This window comes from Rhinoderma darwinii, chromosome 6 (assembly GCF_050947455.1).
Source record: "Rhinoderma darwinii isolate aRhiDar2 chromosome 6, aRhiDar2.hap1, whole genome shotgun sequence".
NCBI classification, from domain to species: Eukaryota; Metazoa; Chordata; class Amphibia; order Anura; family Rhinodermatidae; genus Rhinoderma; species Rhinoderma darwinii.
In genome coordinates this window covers 114914014-114938343 of record NC_134692.1, presented here as the reverse complement: position 1 = coordinate 114938343, position 24330 = coordinate 114914014, and the positions used below count along the sequence as shown (strand labels likewise).

At 41.3% G+C, this 24330-nt stretch overlaps 1 protein-coding gene across 3 annotated transcripts in view; it reads left to right on the top strand.

Annotated features, from left to right (window-relative positions):
* The window catches only part of SNX29 (sorting nexin 29), a 417611-nt gene that overhangs the window by 342129 nt on the left and 51152 nt on the right, over positions 1–24330 (top strand). The window contains exons 20-21 of one of the 3 annotated variants that reach the window (XM_075830138.1): positions 20316–20455; positions 20553–22567. In XM_075830138.1, the coding sequence (XP_075686253.1) occupies positions 20316–20455; positions 20553–20571 (159 nt within the window). In that variant the 3' untranslated portion in view covers positions 20572–22567. Of the gene's footprint in view, positions 1–20315; positions 20456–20549; positions 22568–24330 lie in introns of those variants that run through there. The other 2 variants (XM_075830137.1, XM_075830136.1) reach the window with 2 other exon arrangements.

Sequence of the window (24330 nt, the reverse complement as noted above, 5' to 3'; positions counted from 1 at the left end):
ATTGGTTCCCTACAAAAATTTATATCACCTTGGAGTTATAACTCTCCTGCAATGTCTGAGATTTTGTTACATTCAAGTCAGAACCATATTGACTACCTATATGTCTATATGTTTCTCTATATTACCACTTGATCATTCCATGTGTCCTTGCAGATGTTACATAGTTAGAACCCTTGAAAAAAGACACGTCCATCAAATTCAACCAAGGGATGGGAAAGGGAAGGAAAAAAATTATACGTATTTAATATATACAGTATATAATATTTTTTTGTTCTAGGAAATTATCTAAGCCTTTTTTAAAGCCATCTACTGTCCCTGCTGTGACGGCTCCTGCGGTGACTATTCCATAGATTCACAGTTCTCACAGTAAAGAAGGCTTGTCGCCTCTGCAGGTTGAACCTTTCTTTTTCCAGACGGAGGGAGTGCCCCCTTGTTTTTTGAGGGGGTTTTACATGGAAGAGGATTTCACCATATTTTTTGTATGTGCCATTAATATATTTATATAAATTAATCATGTCCCCCCTTTAGTCGTCTTTTTTCAAGGGTAAATAGGTTTAATTCTTTTAATCTTTCCTCATAACTTAGATTCTCCATGCCCCTTATTAGCTTTGTTGCTCTTCTTTGTATTTTTTCCAACTCATGGGCATCCTTTCTATAAACTGGAGCCCAGAACTGAACTGCATATTCTAGATGAGGCCGCACAAATGCTTTGTAAAGTGGTAATATTACATCCCTGTCCCGCGAGTCCATATTTTAATACACGACATTATCTTGCTGGCCTTTGAAGCAGCTGATTGACATTGCATGCTGTTATTTAGTTTATGGTCTGCAAGTATACCCAGATCCTTCTCAACAAGTGACTCCCCAGTATAGCTCCCCTAGGACATACGATGCATGCAGATTGTTGGTGCCCAGATGCATAAGTTTACATTTATCTACGTTAAACTTCATTTGCCAAGTGGATGCCCAAACACTTAGTGTGTTCAAATCAGCTTGTAATTTACTAAATCTTTCCATAGAATGAACAATACTACATGTTGAGTGGGTGTTTAGTAATACTCTGGCAATCAAATGATCAATGCGATCTTCTCTAACTTCCAGTGATTAGCTGTTAGAGAAGCTATATTCTTTATTAGTTTCTCCTGCATTGGCCGCTCAAATTATTGCCTGAATGAATAGGTTCAAAATAATAGGTTACTGTGAACATTCCATCCGAATGTCCTGATAGAGTAAGGGGACACCCCTTTTAACAGCTCATTGCCGACAGTATTCATGTTAGGACCCCCTCCACATTTCATTATTGCACTACATATAGAGCGTGTATGTTGGGTAAGCTCTTGGCGTACGCACATTGGTATACTTTTTTTGGGAAATGGTATAGCGTAGTAGACTACGCTATTCTATATAACGGAATTCCTTAAAAAAGTGTTTTTTTTTAACATGGGAACCTATGGGTGACGTGTACCATTATATGGCATACGTCACAGGGACACGTTTAACAGAACGCTGTTGGCTTTTTAATAGCTTTTACTGACGTATACGATATAACAGGTACCATTATAGTCTATGGGTGACTTTAAACAGATGCCTAATAATGGCATCCATCATCCATACACTATAATGGTATCCATTTAACAGATACGTCATGAACTCCCATTACCCTAGTTCATAACGTATCTGTATAACGGCTGCCATTGCAAACTATGGTGACGAATGCCTCAAGCTTTTCCCGGCATATACGTCAAACATAAGCTGTTTAACGTGATGTGAACTAGGCCTTACTGGCAGGGGCGTAATTAGGAAACACTGGGCCTCCCGACAATGAACATAGCCCTCCCCTTGTACATCGTGTCACATAGCCCTCCCCTTGTACATCGTGCCACATAGCCCTCCCCTTGTACATCGTGCCACATAGCCCTCCCCTTGTACATCGTGCCACATAGCCCTCCCCTTGTACATCGTGCCACATAGCCCTCCCCTTGTACATCGTGCCACATAGCCCTCCCCTCGTAGATCGTGCCACATAGCCCTCCCCTCGTAGATCGTGCCACATAGCCCTCCCCTTGTACATCTTGCCACATAGCCCTCCCCTTGTAGATCGTGCCACATAGCCCTCCCCTTGTAGATCGTGCCACATAGCCCTCTCCTTGTAGATCGTGCCACATAGCCCTCCCCTTGTAGATCGTGCCACATAGCCCTCCCCTTGTACATCGTGCCACATAGCCCTCCACTTGTACATCGTGCCACATTGCCCTCCCCTTGTACATCGTGCCACATAGCCCTCCCCTTGTACATCGTGCCACATAGCCCTCCCCTTGTACATCGTGCCACATAGCCCTCCCCTTGTACATCGTGCCACATAGCCCTCCCCTTGTACATCGTGCCTCATAGCCCTCCCCTTGTACATCGTGCCACATAGCCCTCCCCTTGTACACCGTGCCACATAGCCCTCCCCTTGTACATCGTGCCACATAGCCCTTCCCTTGTACATCGTGCCACATGGCCCTCCCCTTGTACATCGTGCCACATAGCCCTCCCCTCGTACATCGTGCCACATAGCCCTCCCCTTGTACATCGTGCCACATAGCCCTCCCCTTGGACATCGTGCCACATAGCCCTCCCCTTGTACATCGTGCCACATAGCCCTCCCCTTGTACATAGTGCCACATAGCCCGCCCCCCCCCCAATTTGCATAGTACCACACAGCTCCGGGTGACCCTCTTGTAAATAGTGCCACCCCAAGCAAATAAGAAAAAACGTATACTCACCTATATCCGTTCCGACGACGAACGGGGCTGCTCCTCAGCAGTCTGAGATGCGACCATTGCGTATACCGGTGGGATGATCACGTGGTCTGTGCAGCCTAGTAAACTGCAGCTCCCTTCTATGGCTGCTACAGCGGTAGTTATGCTAACTCTTACTGGGTTACTAACACTATGGTCACGTAATATCCACATAAATGCAATTGTTGCAGTTCATGGCTGGATAAATTGGAAGAGCCAGGTATCCAATGTGCTTAGAAATTTTTTGGGTTGTTTGCTATTGGTTTCTATGGAAGCTCTTATTGCTTGGCTTATTTGGTGGTCCAGTTGGCTCAATAATTGCTACAATAAATTCTCCATACATGCAGTACATCATGCAAAAGATGTTCATATTTTGTCACGTACACCGCCAAATAGGAGAGATTGGGAAAAGTTTATAGATAATTATCTCCAGCTTTCTTATGAGAAGCAATTTGTATTAGAATTAATGTGATTGAATCGTGTACAGTTAGGGCTTGTCGACACACAATGGAATTGCGGCAGAAAGTCAAAGTCTCTCCGCTGCGGCAAAAATGCACCATTTCCTGTGGTTTTTGCAGCAGAAAATGGTGCGTAAATTGCTGCGTTTTTCCCAATGTTATAGAATAGTGACATCTCCTATGAAAAACGCAGCAATTCTGCACACTTTCCGTAGCTGGAATTGACATGCTGCGGTCCGAAAAATACGCACCGCAGGACAATTTCGGCTCAGAAATTGTATGCAGCATGTGGATGAGATTTGTTAAACCTCATCCTCTATGCTGCTACTGTATTCTGCTGTGTTTTTTCTGTCCGAAATTCAGTTCGGAAAAAAACGCGGCAATTCTGCAGCGTATGGACGAGCCCTTAGAGATACAATCCGATCTCGTCTCTACACAAGTTTCGGTTATAGTCATGCATCAACTTTTTAGAAATGTTTTCAAGCTTTTAGATTGCACAAAAATGACTAGCTTTTCATTTCTTGTTGATGCTTCCTCTGAGAGCATTAAATTGATAATAAAAAGAGCCAATTTTCTGTTTGCAATTAGCAATTACACATAAGTCTTTCTAGTGACAAATGGAAAAATCACATGTTACTCTTTCATCTTGATGTAAAACTGACATTGATCAGCAGTGCATTTCCAATATTTTTTGTCATTTCTCAGTAAATAGACACAAATCAGAAGTTATAGAAATGTTAATGTTACCATTTTCAGTTTATTAACTTTATTAACGCTATTAACTTTAATAGAAAGACTTGATGCATGATCATTCATTTAATCATGTTAGGCCTGTGTGAGAATACACCATTCCCCTTCTTACAGTCTTTATAATGGTTAAAGAACTGTACAAGTCTCATGCTTAAGGTGGATGTCCAGCCTTGAATGCCATTTTATAAGGTTTTTGTTTTTATTCTAAGTCCATAATTCTGTTGTGATTAATTCTTAAAGCAATGTGATGGAGTGTATGGAGTAATATTACCTTGCTCCCTCTGGTTGCCCACCAGGTAATAAAACTCCATATACCCTATCATATTTCAATTTTTGTCCCTGGCCTGGAGGTTCGGTTTAATACATCTTTATAGCAGTCGGAGCTTCATTTTTGTGATACAGAGCTCCAAATCCCCTGCATAGACATGAAGTTGAAAGACAAAATTCTGGCTTCCTGCAGCCACTACTATTACTAATATTAACCACTTTCCGCCCAAGGACGTTTGGGAATGTCATGGGAGGGAAGCGGTTCCCACGATTTACCCTACAGTTATGGCACAGGACGGTCACTGGTTCAGGACTTGAGCCCCCACCATCGACAGCAGGAGCTGTCTGTAATATAAAGCCAGGCTCCCTCTGCAATAGCCGGAATTGGAGTCCGCTTCAATTACAGACGTTTAATCCCTTAGATGCCGCAGTCAAAAGCAACCACGGCTTCCAAGTGATTGACAGAAGGAGGGGCTGCCGATGGGTTGCTATGGCACCAAAGGCCTAACAATGGCATCCTGGTTTGCCATGTACAGAAGCCAGAGGCAAGGTCTGAGTGCAGTTGTACACAACCGAGTGCCACTTGGCCGTTTTTCACGGCATCCAAGTGGTACCTGATAGTTTTCACGAATCCATTCACTTTAGCTGGTGAATCGGGACCGTGAAAACTGACCCGATTCTCCGATCCGTGGATAGATAGGACATGTCCTATATTTCCGCGGATCACTGACGGGACCCGGCCGGCACACAAGGGTCGTGTGCATTAGGCGTAATGGGATGTTTGTCAGTGTAAAACTGACCGTTATAATACGTTGCACTACATAAGTAGATCAGCGATCAGAGGATCAACCCTTCAAGTTCCCTAGTAGGACTAAAAATAGTTAAAAAAAATGTTTTAGAAAAAAAATACATAAGTTTCAAATAATAAAATCATAAATCGCCTTTGGTATCGCTGGGTTCGTAGGGACCTAATCTATAAAATATCGCATTATTTATTCCCCCCAGTGTATGCGTTAATTTTTTTTAATCAAATGCAATGGTGGAAATGCTTATTTTTGGTCACCTTGCCTAAAAAAAATGGAATAAAAAGTGATCAAAAAGTCTCATTTACCCCAAAATGGTACCAATAAAAAGATCTTCCGATAAAAAACAAGCCCCGACACCACTCAGAAAAATAAAAAAGTTATGGCTGTCAGAATGTGGCTAAACCAAAACCATGATTATTTATTTTTAAATAAAGAGTTTTTATTGTGTAAAAGTAGTAAAACGTAAGAAAGCTATATAAATTTGTATCACCGTAATTGTATCGATGGTGAACACCATAAATAGTAAATAAAAAACAGTGCCAGAATTGCTGTTTTTTTTTTATCTTCTTGCCTCCCCAAAATGAAATAAAAAATAATAAAAAAATTTGCATTTACCCCAGAGGGGTACTAACAAAAACTACAGCTTGTCCTTCAAAAAAACAAGCCCTCACACTGCTCCGTCAACAGAAAAATAAAAAAGTTATGACCCTTGTAAGACAATGATGAAAACGAATGGCCCAGACTAATTTATGCGTCCTGCAGTTTTTCCACCCAAAAACCAACGGAACCATTAGTTAGACCCCAAAGGTGGACCCCATAGATCCAGTTACACGTTATTACTTTTGGAGCGTTGTGCTGCATACGGGGCTAGTGAATAAGCCAAAGATTAGGCAATGCTGTAGCATGGATAGTTTATACAATACCCCGATTTACCTTATAGCCATGTCCCATGGTACAAAAAACTGGCTGTGCACATAGTACAGATGACCCCTGCACATCTGCCCCAAAACTGCATCATCACTGCTGGAAGTGATTCCGGCCATAATGTACCAAGGCAACACTTTCCGAGCAAAGTTGCCCAAACTGCAAAGGATTTCAGAGTCACTTGGAGGAGGATTTTCAATGATGCGGATTTTGATTGTGCGCGGCTACTCAATTCAATGTCCATGGAATTGACGGAAACAGCGGAGCGCTAGACTGCATCAACCACTAGTAGCTTTTCTGTACATACAGGATTTCTGTTGTCACTACAAGCAGACTTCTATATCAAGTCTGTCTATATGACAAATTATCTTTTTTTCTCAAAAGCTGAGTTGCCAAAACATTCATAACAAATCCCAAGAAATGCTTCAAGAATATAAATGCAAAAAAGCCAAGGTCTGAACATGTAGGACCCCTAAATAGTGGTAATGGGGATGTGGTCACAGAGGATCAAGAGAAGGCAGAGTTACTAAATGGGTTCTTTATCTCTGTATATTCAACAGAAGACGAGGCAGCTGATGTAGGCCGTGCCAGTGTTGTTAGTACATCAATTAATATACTGAATGTAGATATGGTCCAAGCTAAGTTAAATAAAATAAATGTACACAGGGCCCCGGGACCAGATGGGTTACAACCTAGAGTTCTTAAAGAACTTCAGTTATTTCTGTCCCCCTCTTCATAATATTCAGAGATTCTCTAGTGACCGGTATAATGCCAAGGGACTGGTGCAGGGAAAATGTGATACCTACTTTCAAAAAGGGCTCTAAGTCTTCCCTGGGTAATTATAGACCAGTAAGCTTAACATCCATTGTGGGGAAAATGGCCATTGAGAAACTACATACAGGACTATGTGACAAAAAATTGTATTATAAGTGAAAGTCAGCAAAGTTTTACGAAGAACAAAAGTTGTCAGACCAACCTGATTTGTTTTTTATAAAGAGGTGAGCAGAAACCTAGACAGAGGGGCCGCTGTGGATATAGTGTTTTTGAATTTTACAAAGGCATTTGACACTGTCCCTCATAGACGTCTAATGGGTAAATTAAGGTCTATAGGTTTAGAAAGTATAGTTTGTAATTGGATTGAGAATTGGCTCAAGGACCGTATCCAGAGAGTTGTGGTCAATGATTCCTACTCTGAATGGTCCCCGGTTATAAGTGGTGTACCCCAGGGTTCAGTGCTGGGACCACTATTATTCAACTTACTTATTAATGATATAGAGGATGGGATTAATAGCACTATTTCTATTTTTGGAGATAACACCAAGCTATCTAGTATTGTTCAGTCTATAGAAGATGTTCATAAATTACAAGCTGATTTGGACACACTAAGTGTTTGGGCATCCACTTGGCAAATGAAGTTTAATGTAGATAAATGTAAAGTTACGCATCTTGGTACCAACAATCTGCATGCATCATATGTCCTAGGGGAGCTATACTGGGGAAGTCAATTGTTGAGAAGGATCTGGGTGTACTTGTAAATCATAGACTAAATAACAGCACAATGTCAATCAGCTGCTTCTAAGGCCAGCAAGATATTGTTATGCTTTAAAAGAGGCATGGACTCGCGGGACAGGGATGTAATATTACCACTTTACAAAGCATTAGTGAGGCCTCATCTAGAATATGCAGTTCAGTTCTGAGCTCCAGTTCATAGAAAGGATGACCTGGAGTTGGAAAAAATACAAAGAAGAGCAACGAAGCTAATAAGGGGCCTGGAGAATCTAAGTTATGAAAGATTAAAAGAATTAAACCTATTTAGCCTTGAAGAAAGACGACTAAGGGGGAACATGATTAACTTATATAAATATATGAATGGCCCATTCAAGAAATATAGTGAAAACATGTTCCATGTAAAACCCCCTAAAAAAACAAGGGGGCACTCCCTACTTCTGGAGAAAAAAAGGTTCAATCTGCAGAGGCGACAAGTCTTCTTTACTATAAGAACTGTGAATCTATGGAATAGTCACCGCAGGAGCTGGTCATAGCAGGGACAGTGGATGGCTTTAAAAAAGGCTTAGATAATTTCCTAGAACAAAAAAATATCAGCTCCTGTGTCAATGCGTAGAAATTTTGTTTCATCCCTTCCCTTTCCTTGGTTGAACTTGATGGACATATGTCTTTTTTCAACCGTACTAGCTATCTGAGCTTATCAGCCCTTAATTTTATGAAGATATTAGACATACAGTTCTGATGTGCTTATTGAACACCCATATTTTATACGTACATTTAAATTCTGTTCACTCCAGTACACGTGAATGTTCTTTTTAACAGGGAAATAACTCTGTGTATTCTTTATTTCATGCGTTTATGGCAACTGTGGTGTAGTGGGATGCTGTAGCTGAGAAACAGTGGTATCACAAGCTGTTGGATCTCATTAAGTGAGTAGCAAAGCAGTTTTGGCAGCTTCTTCAGACCGGGCTCCGATCCAGGCTTGTAACTTCTCATTCTGCGTTTGATTGGGGGCCCTGAGAGCGAAACTAAAGACTTCCAAATAAGTTACGCTTGCTTAGTGTTCTGTTACTTGCACCTAGAAGCACTATGCTTATTTGGGTGACTACATTTGTACAAAAATATAGGGAAGAGGATCCAACTCAATTTAGTGAAAGCTGAACCATGAAGGCGCATAAATTGTGTTTGGTTATGTTCATTTTCAGTACTGTTTATGAATGCCACATCTTCATGGCTTTTGTAAAGAAAGGACTTTAAGATAACTGATGGGTAACAAGTCACCTTCAAACAAAGTAGGGACTATCTGTTGGGTAGGGACCATGACTTCTCCATTATTCTTCTCAGACTGGTGGATTCCATTTTAAAGCAAATGTTTCGGCCACCTGCTGGACCACTCTGGTCAGGATATATTATCGTAAAATATATACAATTATCACGTGGTTACACAATTATGCAATTTGATCTGACAAGAATTCTACCCTAAGGCGATAAAGATACAGTATATCATGCAAGCACAAATCACAACTCAGCATTCAGGTCTTCTAAGGCCCCATGCACACGTTCGTACAGTATTTACGGTCAGTAAATACTGCACGGCCGGCCCGTGGAGCGTCATCCGCATTTCACAGTAATAAGTATTGGAGCACAGTCCGTTAATGCGAAAAATAGGACATGTCCTATTTTTGCCACACCATTCTACGACTAGGAGACACACCCATAACTATACTGAAAAGTGTCCGTGGCCGATAGAAATGAATGTGTGATTGTTTTTTTGACAATTACGAATAAAAACTATGGACATGTTCATGAGGGATAAGGCACGTGAAGGTGTTTTTATATGTCAATTACACATATACATTAAAGCTACCAGTAAGAAAATTCATTGTTGTCCTGTATTCGCTTTGACTGTGTTTTGTGTTTTTAATTCATTGCCTGCTTGAAACAAAAGGGTTTCCGATTTTATTTGAGCCACTTTACATCAAATACAACATAAGAACATTGACAAGCATTGCAGTAGCCGGAGACTCAAGTCGTAGTGAAACATTGGCTGATGACAGAGAACCCCCAAATAAATTTTTTATATATTTTGGATGTCCACTTTTTTGAGCAATCTATCAAATCACCAGGGAATGTGTATAAAAATCCATTATATACTGCCCCAAGCATTGCACTCATTTACCACCTTCCTACTGAAGCAGTGTCACAGTTGTTGCATATTGAAATATAAATGTATTGTCCTCTAACAAAAAGAAATTTGTTTGCAAACTGGTGTATTTTGGAATTAATTTATATATGCACCCCTCAGTGAGAAGGAAATTGAATGAATCTGTGATCAAACATGCGCCCGCCGTTCCATTCACTGTCCTCTACTTAGCTGTTCCCATCATTCCCATAGACTTTGAATGGAGCGGCAGTGTGCATGCTCAACCGCCGCTTCTTTAAAAGTCCTCATCACTGTGATCAAGCGGTGAGGAAGATCTGGGGGTTTGGGACCCCGATTCTCACAATCTGTGGGGGTTCCAGCAGTCGGGCCTCCAGCGATTCGAAAAAGATCACCTACCCTGTGGATAGGTAATAATTTAGGATTTTGGGAAAACACCTTTAATAATATGAATGCGAGCAACAACAGGACATGAGTTTTCTGATCTTAATGGATGCACTGGCAGTAAGAGTGTAGTCATGCTTAGTTTAAGGTGTACGTACCCTATCCATAGGGCCCCATTAACCTGATAAAAGTCATAAGACTGTCCTTTTGGCCATTATACCTCAGCATATCTTCTTTTCAACTGTATGAAGTAGCATAATCGACTACGCCATTCCATCCAGTGCCATCCGGTTAAAATAATTCTCTTGATGTATACCTCAAAGTACAACGCACACTGCATACGAGGTGTAAATACACCCTAACCTGTCCACAAATTTTAGTGACGACGGGGCTGTATGTTATAGAAGATGTTAATAAGCCAATAATGTGCCAAAAAGAGCAGATTAGTTGAAAAAGCAAGGCCAATACTAACTCTGCATAGTGATGTTGATTCATCCCTTATAAAACATATCTCTCTATAAATGTATACATACGTTTGGTTTCTACTGCATCAGGGTGGACATATACATCCATGTTGGAGGCTTCTTTTCCTTAAAGTGGTTATGGCTAGTGTTACACTAGCCACTTTATCTGGGACACCCTAACGCTGCGTTACATTGAAATTTTGCTAATGTCATTTCTGACTACTTAGTAAAAGATCAATCTGCATAGGCTATTTGGCCAGCAGTCCGTTGGAGATCATGGTGTTTGTAAAGCTGTGGTTACATCAGTATGAAAAAATATATTTATATTGGTGCTTAGCATGGAAGCACAGGTGACTATAACTATTCTTGAAACCATATATGTCATGGCAGCAGCTACACAATCCCTGATAGAATGGAATTAACAGTCTCCCACCTCCTTACTACTCTTATAATGCTTATTTTATGGTTAATAGTAACTACAATGTAAAAAATTTGGATCGCTGAGTAAATGTAGAGTACGTTGTCTACAATCAACAAACCCCTTGCTATAGACTATATTAGGGCATGATGAGTTGTTAGAGGTGCCTCCCGTTCACCCCATCCATTGCATAGAACTATATCTAGTCCACAATGGACAGTTCTTGTTACTGGTTATAATCTAGTGGACGGAGCCGGGGGGGGGGATTTTTCCATTAATGAGGCAATTGGCATTTACCTCATGGGGTTTTTGCCTTCCTGTGGATCAACACGGTAGAATTATAGGTTGGACTTGATAGATCTGTGTCGTTAAACAACCTGATCGACCTATGTACAGTGCATTCGGAAAGTCTTCAGACCCTTTAGTTTTTTTCCACATTTTGTTATGTTGAGGCCTCGTGTTAAAATAAAAAAAATATGCACGTTTTCCCCATCAGTCTGCACTCAATATCCCATAATGACGAGGTAAAAACAGAATATTACAATTTTTTGCAAATTTATTAAAAATGAAAAACTTAAATTTCGTATGGACAGAAGTATTCAGACCCTTTGCTATAACACAGTAGATTTAGCTCTGGGGGCCTCTTATTTCTCTTGATCATCTTTGAAATGTATCTACATTTTGATTGGAGTCCACCTGTGGTAAATTCATTTGATTGGACGATTTGGAAAGACACACCCCTGTCTATATAAGGTCTGACAGCTCACAATACATATCAGAGCAAAAACCGAGCCATGAGGAGGAAAGAACTGCCTGTAGAGCTCAGATATAGGATTGTGTGGAGGCAGAGATCTGAGAAGGGTGCAAAAAAAATTCTGCTGCACCGAAAGTTCCCAAGACCACAGTGGCCTCTATAAATATTAAATGGAAGACGTTTGGAACAACCAGGTCTCTTCCTAGAGCTGGCTACCTCACCAAACTGTGTAATCGGGGGTAAAGGATCTTTGTAAGAGAGGTGACCAAGAACCCAATGGTCACTCTGGCTGAGCTCCAAAGATCCTGTGTGCAGATGGGAGAAACTTCCAGAAGGTAAACCATCACTGCAGCACTCCACCAATCTGGACTTTATGGCAGAGTGACCAGAAAGAAGCCTCTCCTCAGTAAAAGGCAAATCAATGTCCGTCTGGAGTTCCTAAAGTACTTTTAGATGGTGAGAAACAAGATTCTGTGGTCTGATAAAACCAAGATTCAACTTTTTGGCCTAAATTCTAAGCATCATGTCTGGAGGAAACCAGGCACTGCTCATCACCTGCCCAATACCATCCCTACAGTGAAACATGGTGGTGGCAGCATCATTCTGTGGGGGTGTTTTTCAGTGGCTAGGACAGGAAGACTGGTCAGGGTTGAGGGAAAGATGAATGGAGCAAAGTACAGAGATATTTTTAAAGGGGTTTTCCCATGAGGGACATTTATGACATATCCACAGGATATGTCATAAATGTGAGATAGATATGTGGTCCCTCTGGGACCCGCAACTATCTCTAGAACGTGGCCCCCTAAACCCTGTTCTACCTTTCTGTGTTGCGGCTGAAGCGTATAATTTCCGACTATGAAGAAGAAAACACTCGGATGCTACGCTGCTTCCATAACGGTCATTCACTACTATGGGAGTTATGGAAACCGCGTAGCTCAGTGAGCTATGGTGTTTTCTTCTTCATGGTCGGAAATCACACACTTCAGCTGCAAACCGAGAGGTAGCGCAGGGTTTAGGGGGTCCAGTTCTAGAGATAGGTGCGGGTCCCAGAGGTGGGACCCACATCTATCTGACATTTGACATATCCTGTGGAAGTGTCCCTAATGGGAAAACCCTTTTAATGAAAACCTGATCCAGAGTGCTCTGGAACTCAGACTGGGCCAAAGGTTCACCTACCAACAAGACAATGACCCTAAGCACACAGCCAATACGACACTGGAGTGGCTTAGGGACAACTCTGTGAATTTCCTTGAGTGGCCCAGCCAGAGTCCTGACTTCAACCCAATCGAACATCTCTGGAGAGACCTGAAAATGGCTGTCCACCGGCGGTCCCCATCCAACCTGACAGAGCTTGGGAGGATCTGCAGAGAAGAATGGCAGAAAATCCCCAAATCCAGGTCTGCAAACCTTGTGGCATCATACCCAAGAAGACTGGAGGCTGTTATCACTGCCAAGCGTGCTTCAACGAAGTGCAGAGTATAGGGTCTGAATACTGATGTCTATGCAATATTTTAGCTTTTCCTTTTCAATAAATTAACAAAGATTACTAACATTCTGTTCTCACTTTATCATTATGGGGTATTGTGTGCAGAATGATGGGGGAAAACGTTAATTATTTTTTATTTTAGCACAAGGCCTCAACATAACAAAATGTGAAAAAATGTAAAGGGTCTAGAGACTTTCTGAACGCATTGTAACTATGTGTTTAACTAAACGTTGTTGCTGCCATCCCTGGCATCATGATTCCATTGAGTACCTTATTGAAAATTGAATATTAATAATAGAAGTGTTAAACTGCCGACTGTGTTCTCTCTAATTCTTTATATCCTAATACTTTCTTTTTATGACCCCCCACACATGCGTGAGTGGTACACTAGCTGACGTTAAGGTGTAGGTTTTAAAATAAGAGGTAAAATTGGCCGGCGTCAGCTAAAATTCACATATTAAAAGGCAAATTTATTTTATTAAGGCTGTTGTGCCTGAGGGCAGGGCGATTATTTTCCTTTTATGTGGGAAGTTTTTGGAATTCTAGTATGTGAAAAAGTGTATTGAGTGCCAAAACATTCTCCTCTGTATAAACCTTATTTTCTCAACAGGAGTGACTGTCACGCGGCCTCACATCATGCATAAGAGCGTCTGTGGGAAACGCTGACAACAATGACTAATCAGACTTTACTCCATTCTCTATGCGTTTAGAGAGCTTAGTTAGAAAAGCTGATGTCGTGCATTTTCCTTGCATCAGTTTTTATTACATCCATTGCTAATTGTTCATTTACTTGTAAAGCTTGACACCTAGCAACAGCCCTTCTGGTTTTCTATAAATCTTCTGCAGAACAATACCATGCTGTCAAATCTGAATGTTCTTAGAAAGACAGTATTGTATTGATTTATACAGGGAAAATAGATAATAATAGCCGCTGCAGGAGTGCTTCTCTAAGCCTTAAGTATTTTGGATTTAATGGGGAATATTAGTTTCTTGGATTGCATTAGTTCAAACGTCCTTTGTGGCACAACTGCTTTGATTCTTGTTCATCTCTCTAGGAAAATTCTTTACTTCCTTAAAACGAATCTGTCAGCAACTTTATGCCGCCCTCTCTGTCACTTCTGTGGAAATGTTCCGTGATTATGGAGAACTTACATTTTAAACGTTGTAGCGCGATACAAGCGCTGTGAGGAAGGAGTCGTATTCATGAGTGGCTTCCTCCCCCCTCAGCTGCCACTAATTGTCAGCTATCTCCCTATTACTGTGCGTATGGAGAAAGCTGTCAATCAACGGAGGCTGGGCAGGGTCACATAAGTGATAGAGCATTGAAGTCAGCGTGTCAGTCACTACTTTATGCGGCCCTCAGAGTTGGCATTAGAAAGTTGCTGACAGGTTCGCTTGAAAGCTTCTAGTGAAAACCAAAATCTTGCCTGTTCTTATACATCTTTGTTGGTAGTCAGTGGATGCAGTGTTTCTATGTGAAGCTCAGCCGTTACAGGAAGTAGTACTGTACTATAATTTGTATTGTTGCAGATTCTAAATGCCAGCCATGGCCACAGGATGATGTCCTACCATCCCTCTATGCTTCTCCTCCCAACTCTCTCCCAGCTCTCTTTGCCTGTCACTCTTCAGAAATCCCCTCCCATAGCCCAGCCCCTCTCATTGTTCTCTGTGCCTATTACTCATTGCTCATCCCCTCCCGTAGCCCAGCCCCTCTCATTGTTCTCTGTACCTATCACTCATTGCTCATCCCCTCCCGTAGCCCAGCCCCTCTCATTGTTCTCTGTACCTATCACTCATTGCTCATACCCTCCCGTAGCCCAGCCCCTCTCATTGTTCTCTGTGCCTATCACTCATTGCTCATCCCTTCCCGTAGCTAGCCACTCTCATTGTTCTCTGTACCTATCACTCATTGCTCATACCCTACCGTATCCCAGCCCCTCTCATTGTTCTGTGCCTTTTACTCTATGGGAATCCCCTCCCGTAGCCCAGCCCCTCTCATTGTTCTCTGTGCCTATCACTCATTGCTCATCCCCTCCTGTAGCCAAGCCCCTCTCATTGTTCTCTGTGCCTATCACTCATTGCTCATCCCCTCCTGTAGCCCAGCCCGTCTCATTGTTCTCTGTACCTATCACTCATTCCTCATACCCTCCCGTAGCCCAGCCCCTCTCATTGTTCTCTGTACCTATCACTCATTGCTCATACCCTCCCGTAGCCCAGCCCCTCTCATTGTTCTCTGTACCTATCACTCATTTCTCATACCCTCCCGTAGCCCAGCCCCTCTCATTGTTCTGTGTGTTTTACTCTATGGGAATCCCCTCCCATAGCCCAGCCCCTCTCTTTGTTCTCTGTGTCTATCACTCATTGCTCATCCCCTACCGTAGCCCAGCCCCTCTCATTGTTCTGTGCCTGTTACTCTATGGGAGCTCCCTCTCATAGCCAAGCCCCGCGGCTCTCTCATTGTACTCTATGTGAATCCCCTCCCATAGCCCCACCTCTCTTTGTTTTCTGTGCCTGTCACTCAATGATCATCCCCTCCCATATTCTAGCCCCTCACTCTGCTATTTCTCAGTTACATTTGTGAGTTCAACTTGCTCTTTCACTAATAAACTTTCAACTTGACTACACTGCAGGGAAGCAGAACACATTGAGGACACTGGACCTCTGGAAATACTACAGATATTGTCTGCAGCTACACCCTCAGGACCTCCCAAGAAACTAGGTAGACGAAGTGTGCGCTCGCTCATGGCGTACGTTCATTGTATTTCTACAGCGTTCAAATATGCTGAGGAAACTACAATGTACACCTATGGGGAAATATTTTGCAACGCAGACCAATTTCTCAAGTTTTTGTAGAATATTTTTGCCCATTGGCATACATTGCAAAATTTTCCATAGCATAGGTTTATACTGCGGAAATACAATGACATCCTCATAAAGACACCGTACACGGCTGCAGTCCCTGTAGGGAATAGAGTGCATGACCAGCATAGAAACAGCGCCACTGTTATCCAAATTCTCTGCTTGATATTGTAGCTCAGCCCCAGCTCAGAGAAGCTTTTTTTTCTAATCTCATACAGCCCTTTTTTATACGTCATTATGTCCTAAAAATGTAGTTCTTTTCTATATTAAACCTGATCTTGTTCATATACATTGGTACATTTGAGCCTGTCATACTGAAATGAGTTTCATCAACGCTGACTGGTCGCATTCATTCGACAATTTGTGTACCTCTAGCCTTTGGAAGTTTTTTTACCCATACACCAACTAATTTCTGGGCAGATTTGAATATATATTTGACCAAGTATAGCCACCTTTATACATATACCCATATCTATACAACATATTTCCTTTGGTCTTTACAGTACCTTTCTGTCGAGCTATAGCAAGATCATGCAATAAGATTCATTACCATACGTAAAGATTGATAACAGAATCATTTTGATAAAGAACAAACAGAAATGATGACCACAACTAAAGATACCCAGTGCCCCTCTGATTCTCATGGCAATGCACTCAGTGGGGATCAAAGTGCACGCCAGTACCTGGAAGTGTCTTTGTTGACTTATTATATATTTATAAAGAAACCTGACATCTCTTAGAGTTATTTCTCGTGTAGACTTCAAGCTGACAACTGCACTACTCATTAATTTTTTGATATGGATAGATCTGTTGTCTCCTACCTGATCTTTTAACTGAAACCCTTAAGTGGTTTTATTCTATTTAAGTGCTGGGACTAAATCTGGTTAAAATAAGCCCTAGACTGGAGCAGTCTAGTCCGAATGATCTTCTGATATGTCATAGATACATGTGTGTAGCTATAGGGGGTGCGGAAGTGAAAGTCACACCGGGGCACCAGTGCATAAGGGGGCACATAAGAAGACACCAGTATCTGTTAGAGATTTTGCTTTTGTGCCTGAAGCTTCAAATTACACTTGCCTATTGGTAAAGTCTATTGTCAGTTTTATACCAATTTCCAATAGAATAAAGTACTATAGAGAGCGTAAACCCTGTTGACACTACTCAGATAATAAAAATGTGAGTGTCTTAGTAAAGCGCCATGCGAATGAATGGCTGAGAACTTCGTACAAGGAATCTCTGAGCCGTGCCAAAGATGCATGAGTGCTCTATAGGTCCTTCTTGTTTTGGAAATCAGTGGTGATTTAAGATTACAGACTTTACCAATATGATCTTCTCAGATGTTCTATAACATTTCAGTAGATCATTTTGACTGGATTTCCCATTTAACGACCGGAACAAGGTAGCTCTTCACAAAAAGTTGTCCAACATAATAAACATTCAGATGCTCTGTATGCAGTTTGTTCAAACAGGATGAATCCCATGAATCACAAACTTGAACCTTCTTTACTTTTACTCTACTTGATGTAAGACATTCTGTCGGCCAAAATGTCTTAAGACAAGTCAAGTCCAAGTTATTTGATATTTGTAGAAGATGAATAAAGCAGCTTAGAATGCACTTGTATAAAGTGTGTGATTCTGCATCGTAGCTTGAAGCTAGGAGAGATCAGTTATTGTGGGTGGACAAATTTACCAATTTATTGCTCCGTACACTGTTTGGGCTGCACTGCGAAGCAACTGTTTGTCCTACCAGCTGTCATTGGATTGATCCCATGTCACTAATTAATTGATGACAACATAATTACTAAACAAAGTTGGCCAAATCCCCTACAAGCGTGTTTTTTTCCCTTTTCTCTAGACACCCACGTATAGTACACTTTACACCATTGTTGTACTGAAACTGTATTTTTCTCTGGCTAGTAACTCAATGATCTGTTTATTGTATTGTTGTTTTGTTTTTATGGCTTTTTCAATATCGCTTCTAACCGGCATCGGGAAGTAGTAAATTTAACGATGCTACATCATTAGAACCTTCCTAGTATTGATCTTTCCAAACCTAGTGTGTGTTGGATGTATAAATCTCATAGACTCAATGACAGCACATCACAGTATTTCTTGTAAAGTCGCTGCCGGTGACACTGCCTAGTGCTGGAGACTCTTTTTCTATTGGTCTTAAAATAAAGTCCTATAAATGGCAACTGTCTGATAGACCAGAGTTTAGGAATTTCAAGAATTGCAGAACTGTCAACATTAACATGTTAACAAAATATACTATGTATATATGCTATGTTTTTATTATTATAGTATAGGATGTTGATGACCAATATTTGCCTGTTTTGCAGATGATTCTTTGGTTAAGTCTTTCCATAATCTATGATTAAAGAAAATGACTGAACATACCAATATTTTACATAGCATGTAGCTCCATCTTTGTTGCTAGCCCGCTTAAAAGGAGTGACTTGTTGCCTTGTGACTGGTCCACCTCTGGGACCCCACACCCATCTATAAATCGGGGTCCCGTGAGCTCCATCCTGCCATTTCCCTCTGTCGCTCCGCTCTGGCCATTTAGTTACTAGGTCGCCAGGAGTTTGGAAATAGTTCAGCTTGCTGAGCTACGCTGTTTCTGTAACTATCATAGAAGTGAATGGGAGTTACCAAAACAGCATAGCACAGCGAGCTACGCCATTTCCAATGCTCCCGAGTTCTGGAAAACGCGTAGCTCGCCGTGCTACAATTTCTCTGTAATTCGCATTCACTACCTCCTTGCTACATTTTACAGTTAGGGTTAGGGTCTGCAAATGGCTGCCACACTATAGTCTGACAGGTCAGGTCTTTTTATCTGGACTGGTCTTTCGTTATCAATCATGCAATTTGAGCAAAGCAAATAACCGAGGACTACTACAAATCTTCAAAGACTGTGCTTGACTATACCTACAATTAAACCACCATGTTTTACAGTGGTTTTCCTGAGGAAAAACACAAAACAGCAGTATGAATAGGGCTGAGCTGTAGTACCAGGTACAACCACTCATACTGGCGAGTCGCTGTTCCTGGATAAACAATGAAGGGGCCATGGTGCTCTAAAGCGCTATGGCTCCTTCGTTGTGCTTGTTGATGAGGGTCCCGAGGGTTGGATGCTTACTGAGCTCACATTGATTGCCTATCCTACAGAGAAGACATCCATTTATATTCCTATGTAATAATTGCCACATAAGCCTAGGAGACCAGAACTGAGAGAAGAGTAAAAGCCTGTTCACACGAGCCACTTATGGTCAGGATTCTTGATTCCAAGTGCTTGAAAGGATAATTGGCCATTGTCAATATAGGGGGAAGTAAACCTGGACCGCACAGTCACTTGATAATTGGCCATTGTGAATGCAGGAAGGGATCAACGATTAAACTATTATTGATAATGATTGTTCCTGCCACTATAAAGAACTTCGATATAAGCAGCACGATTGGTTAATATAAATGCCACTCACAAAGGCACACTTATATTTACTATAGACAATGCTGTGGGAGCCGTCGTGAGGCAACAATTACACTCCTTGCCACGTTGATCGATGTACCGGCACCTTGAAACTTGTAGTCTTACTGGCTGCCTTGCCACCATCCTATAGTTGTGAATGGTATGTGTGAGGGTATCTTTAGGGTAGGCAGGGTTAGGGTTAGGCAGGCCCATATAAATGACTAAAGATGAGTCTCCCCACCTGCTCTATTTAGCTTCCTTCACTATTAACAGATTAAATTGTGCAGCAGCTAAAGTACCCCGGCATTGTATGCACATATTAGCATCCTTTTACACCGGCCAATTTGAGCCGTAATAATGTGCGCCCATCAATGAGACCGCTCGTTGATCGGCGCCTGTTTTCTCCATTCACATGGAGCTATAATCCGTAATGTATGAGGACGAGCGATCATTAATACGATCGCTTGTCCCCATTTATTTCCATCATGTCGACAGCACATCTCCCTGTGTATGTAATAATAATTATATTTTGTGCTGCATAAACGATTCGATCAGCCAATTAACGAGCGTTTGCCCGATCGTTGGTCCGTGTAAAAGGGCCTTTAAACTTCCCCTGATAATCTGCTTTAAATATAAGATGGGCAACTAAAGAGCAACATTTTCTCAAACCTGGTGACCTAGCCTTGTGACTTCAGTCCTGAGGGACTGCGTACGTGCACTGAATTTAGACCGGGATCATTAATGTACTTGTCCTTGGCTGCTCATGACTGTACAATTGCCTTTGAAACTATTTTAAAACCCATATTTTTGTCCTTTTAAATTTCTCCAGGATGCAAAGTTTGTAGAAGAGCGACGGAAGCAGCTTCAGATTTACTTAAGAAATGTCATGAACAAAGTCATACAGACGGTGCCAGAGTTTGCTGCCAAACCTAATAAAGAAAGCTTAATACGACTCATGCCCTTTTTTACGTAAGTTGCTTCTGTTCTTCAATAACTTGTTCTTGTTATATGTAGACTGTAGAAATTGTTATTTGTACTTATGCTCCTGTACACATCTTCTCAGTAGGTGCGGAGCGGATTGCTGATCTTCTCGACTGGTTGAGTGACAGCTTTGACTAATCACGTTCACATTTGATCATCCGTGAATGCGAGGTCGCATCAGTCAGCTAGTAGAGAAAACTACTGCTATATTATGTATTATGAGAAGGTCACATAGTGGGAACCCCTAATAAATCACATGTTTCATGTGCGTTTGACCTATACGCTGGAAATATTTCTTGAAGTTTACGCCAATGTGCCCTTTTGACCTATGATTTACCAGTGTATTTTAACATACCCTTTTTTTTTTTTTTTTGCTGTATTGAAAAGCATTCAACTGCCACTACGGGAAAAATCAATGCATACAGATTTATACATCTTCCATTGTGTTCAATACTGGTGGAATACATCCACATGCAATTAGCTCCCTCTAGTGGTGCCTGCATGCAGCCAGAATGATATCTTTCATCAAGCCAGAGAAACCGAGCTCCCTCATACAGATTTATTATTATATAAATCGGCACAGGATTTTGGATCTAAAAGCAGAATGGTGAACGTAAACTTTACATAAAGATGTAGTAGATTTTCAGAGCTTTCAGTGGATTTAGGGTCTATTCCTCTTTCTTTATTTTTTTTTTTTGTTATGTGACCCAAGGATTTCGGGGTATATCAACAACCACAGTATTTTCAATGGTATTGTCCAGCTCATGTCTATGTACTAGTCTGCCTTGAATTGGTTCTTCAGTTAAAGACCAATTTACCACTGAATAGTGATCGAGTAAGGAGGGTTGGCATGACTTAAAAGAGATGTTTTTCTATCTTTTGGACTCCATGTGAATGCAGTTTATTTGCTGTCATGGTTAAGAAGGAAAACTTTTCCCATAGAAACCTTTGAAAAGTTTTCCTGCGTTCCCCTGGTGTTAATTGATCAGCACTAATTATGCACCATTCTCACAGTCCTACTGTGTGAATACAGCCTAACTACTATGACTTGTGAAAATCAGTGTCCCTGGAGATACGTTTTACAGATGCAGTCATATTGCTATATATATACCCTTACCCTTTGGTAAGTTGTAATTTACTTTACTTCCTATTCCCTAAACGTCCAGTTTTGATGTGGGCAGGTTTGAAATACTAAACTCCAGCTGCATAACGAAATGCTGGTGATTTAGCTTCTCTAATTCTACTGACAGGTTCCCTTTAAGCCCCATTTCCTCTGACTGTTTTAGGAACATTTCGAAAATCCTGCAGACTGACAAAAAAATATTGGCAAGTTTATCTCCTGTACTTGTATCATTCATTTCTAGGTTTATTTTTCTATTACTAGAAGTGGCATATATAACGTTAATGCTATTACGCTTCTTTATCTGCCTTCACTTGTATTGCGTATTACACGTATACTGTCCTCATTTATTTCAATGGAAAATAGAATTTAATTATTATGAACTCATTTCAGTAAATGTGGCCGTATACATAGAGATAGTTCAGCCAGATCTAGCAGGAGGGGCATGTTTGGTACCATTGTATTTGTTTTGGACCAGTGGAAATATACATATTATTTCCAGATATAGTCAATACACTTGCAGCAATTACCAAAAAGTAACGCTCATTTTCTGTCGGTCAAAAAAATAGTCTTTGTTATGTTTGTTTGCACTGGAAAATCATTCACTCATATTATAGTATGTGTTTTGGACATATAGTTATTGAAGTCACTACCACATTGTATAAATTGTAATTTGTTAAAGAGTTTTTCTCATTGGCGATGAATTAATCACCACGGGTCCAGCTTCCGAAACATTGACAGGGGAAGCTGTGTCCGACATTTCCCTTCAGCGGCTGAAAAGCACTATTACATGGCGCCTATTTAAATAATACATGGTTGGGCTGAGCCTACATATGGACCGCCCTCTATGATGTCATATATGCTAATATTTCATATGGAAAGGAGCGTTTTCATAAGACCCCTTTAAATGAATTGTTCTGTCCTTTTGTATATAAAGATCATTCATTGTACAATGCAAAGTTAATAAACTTTCTGATATACTTTGTGTTTCAATTCGTCATAATTTTCTAAATCTCATTTTATGTCAGTGATGGAAAAATAAATCATATTTATATACTGAGGCTAAAAAACATGCAGCTAGTATCCTGCTCACAGCTGAGGATTTCTAGTATAGGTTATCTAGGCAGGTATATTTTACCTACACTGATACTTTGTAGCAAACCTCTAGGAACATGTAAGAGATTTGTGTTGCTCTTGTGTTTGAGTATTTATTGCCTAGGTTGTAACAAAAACTCAGCTGTGAGAAGTATTAGTTCAATACTGGTTTTCAGCTTCTTGTTTAAAGGTGTATACCCATTATGTAATGTTATGGTATACTGCTGAGCTATGCAATAATGTTATGTTTGGTTGGGGTCTGACTTCTGGAACCATTACCGATCCTGAAAACAAAGGAACAGAAGCCCCTTTTCTTTTTCCATGCTCGGTGACACTCCTTGCCATTTGCTGTGCAGGGAACTACAACACAGCCCTGTCAATTAAAATGGGCTGTGTTGTAGTTCCCTCCACATCAGGTGGCTGGGAGTGCTACAATGAAGAGAAAAACCTTGAAGGTGCTACAGTTCTTAACTATCCGTGCAGCCCCATCATTCTAAGGATCGGTGGGGGTCCCGGCAGGTGGATTCCCACTGATCAACAATGGAGGGATGAACCCTTTAGTTCAGTGATCCCCAACCACCGGGCCGTAGATCATTTGGTACCGGGCCGCGGTATCTGGTATCCGTCCCGGTGGTCGCCGGGAATTCTGGGCAAAAAAAAACAAATTTTGGTGTAGGTTTCGCCCGGGATGTCCGCTGTAGAAAATTGCTGAGCCTTCCCAGGAGACCGCTGCAGGCTGTGATTGGCTGCAGCAGTGTTCATATGGGATGAAGCGTCATCCCAGGAGGCGGGCCCTCTGATGTCATCCAGGTCAGCCTCCTGAGATGACGTTTCATCCCATTTGACCATCGCTACAGCCTGTGATTGGCTGCAGCGGTCACATGGGATGAATCGTCATCCCAGGAGGCCAGCCTGGAGGAAGAAACAGATTTCTGAGGAAGTATAAGATTAATTTTTTTTCTGAATTGCATTTTTTGCGGCGGAATCGCTGCAATTCCGCCGCAATAAATGCAATAACTGCTATTGGTTGTGGATTTTACCTCCCTATTGAATTCAATAGGGAAAACCTGCAACAAATAAGCCGTGTTTACTCAAATACAACTGACATTCTGCGGAATAAAACTTTGCACCGCAGGTCAATTTCTCAGCGTTTTTTCCGCTCACTATTTACCCAGCGTGTGGATGAGGTTTGTCCTATCTCATCCACTTTGCTGCTGCTGTATCATGCTGCGGATTCCGTTGCAGGAAATCCGCATTATTTATGCGACTTGTTGACTGACCCTAAACCCCGAAACACCCCCCCCCCTGCAGTTCTATGGAAATATTGGGGACCATTGCTTTAAATGACAAGCCGAAATCTTGAAAGCGATGAGTTAATGACTGTGTAATGAACGCATTCCTAAAACGATTACGAACTATTTCATATCCATATGGAAAATTATATAGATGGAGACCTATAGTACATCCCATATTGAATATATCCATGGAGACATATAGTACATCCCAATCATATGTTCCTTGAAAATGTGCCCACATTCCCTATACATCTCCCCTAAACACATACTGTACGAGTTTGACAACTTGTGTAAAGTTTAAAGAAAGGAAACCTTTTGTCTGTGGATAGCAGCGTAGCAGCAAAGGGCAGAGC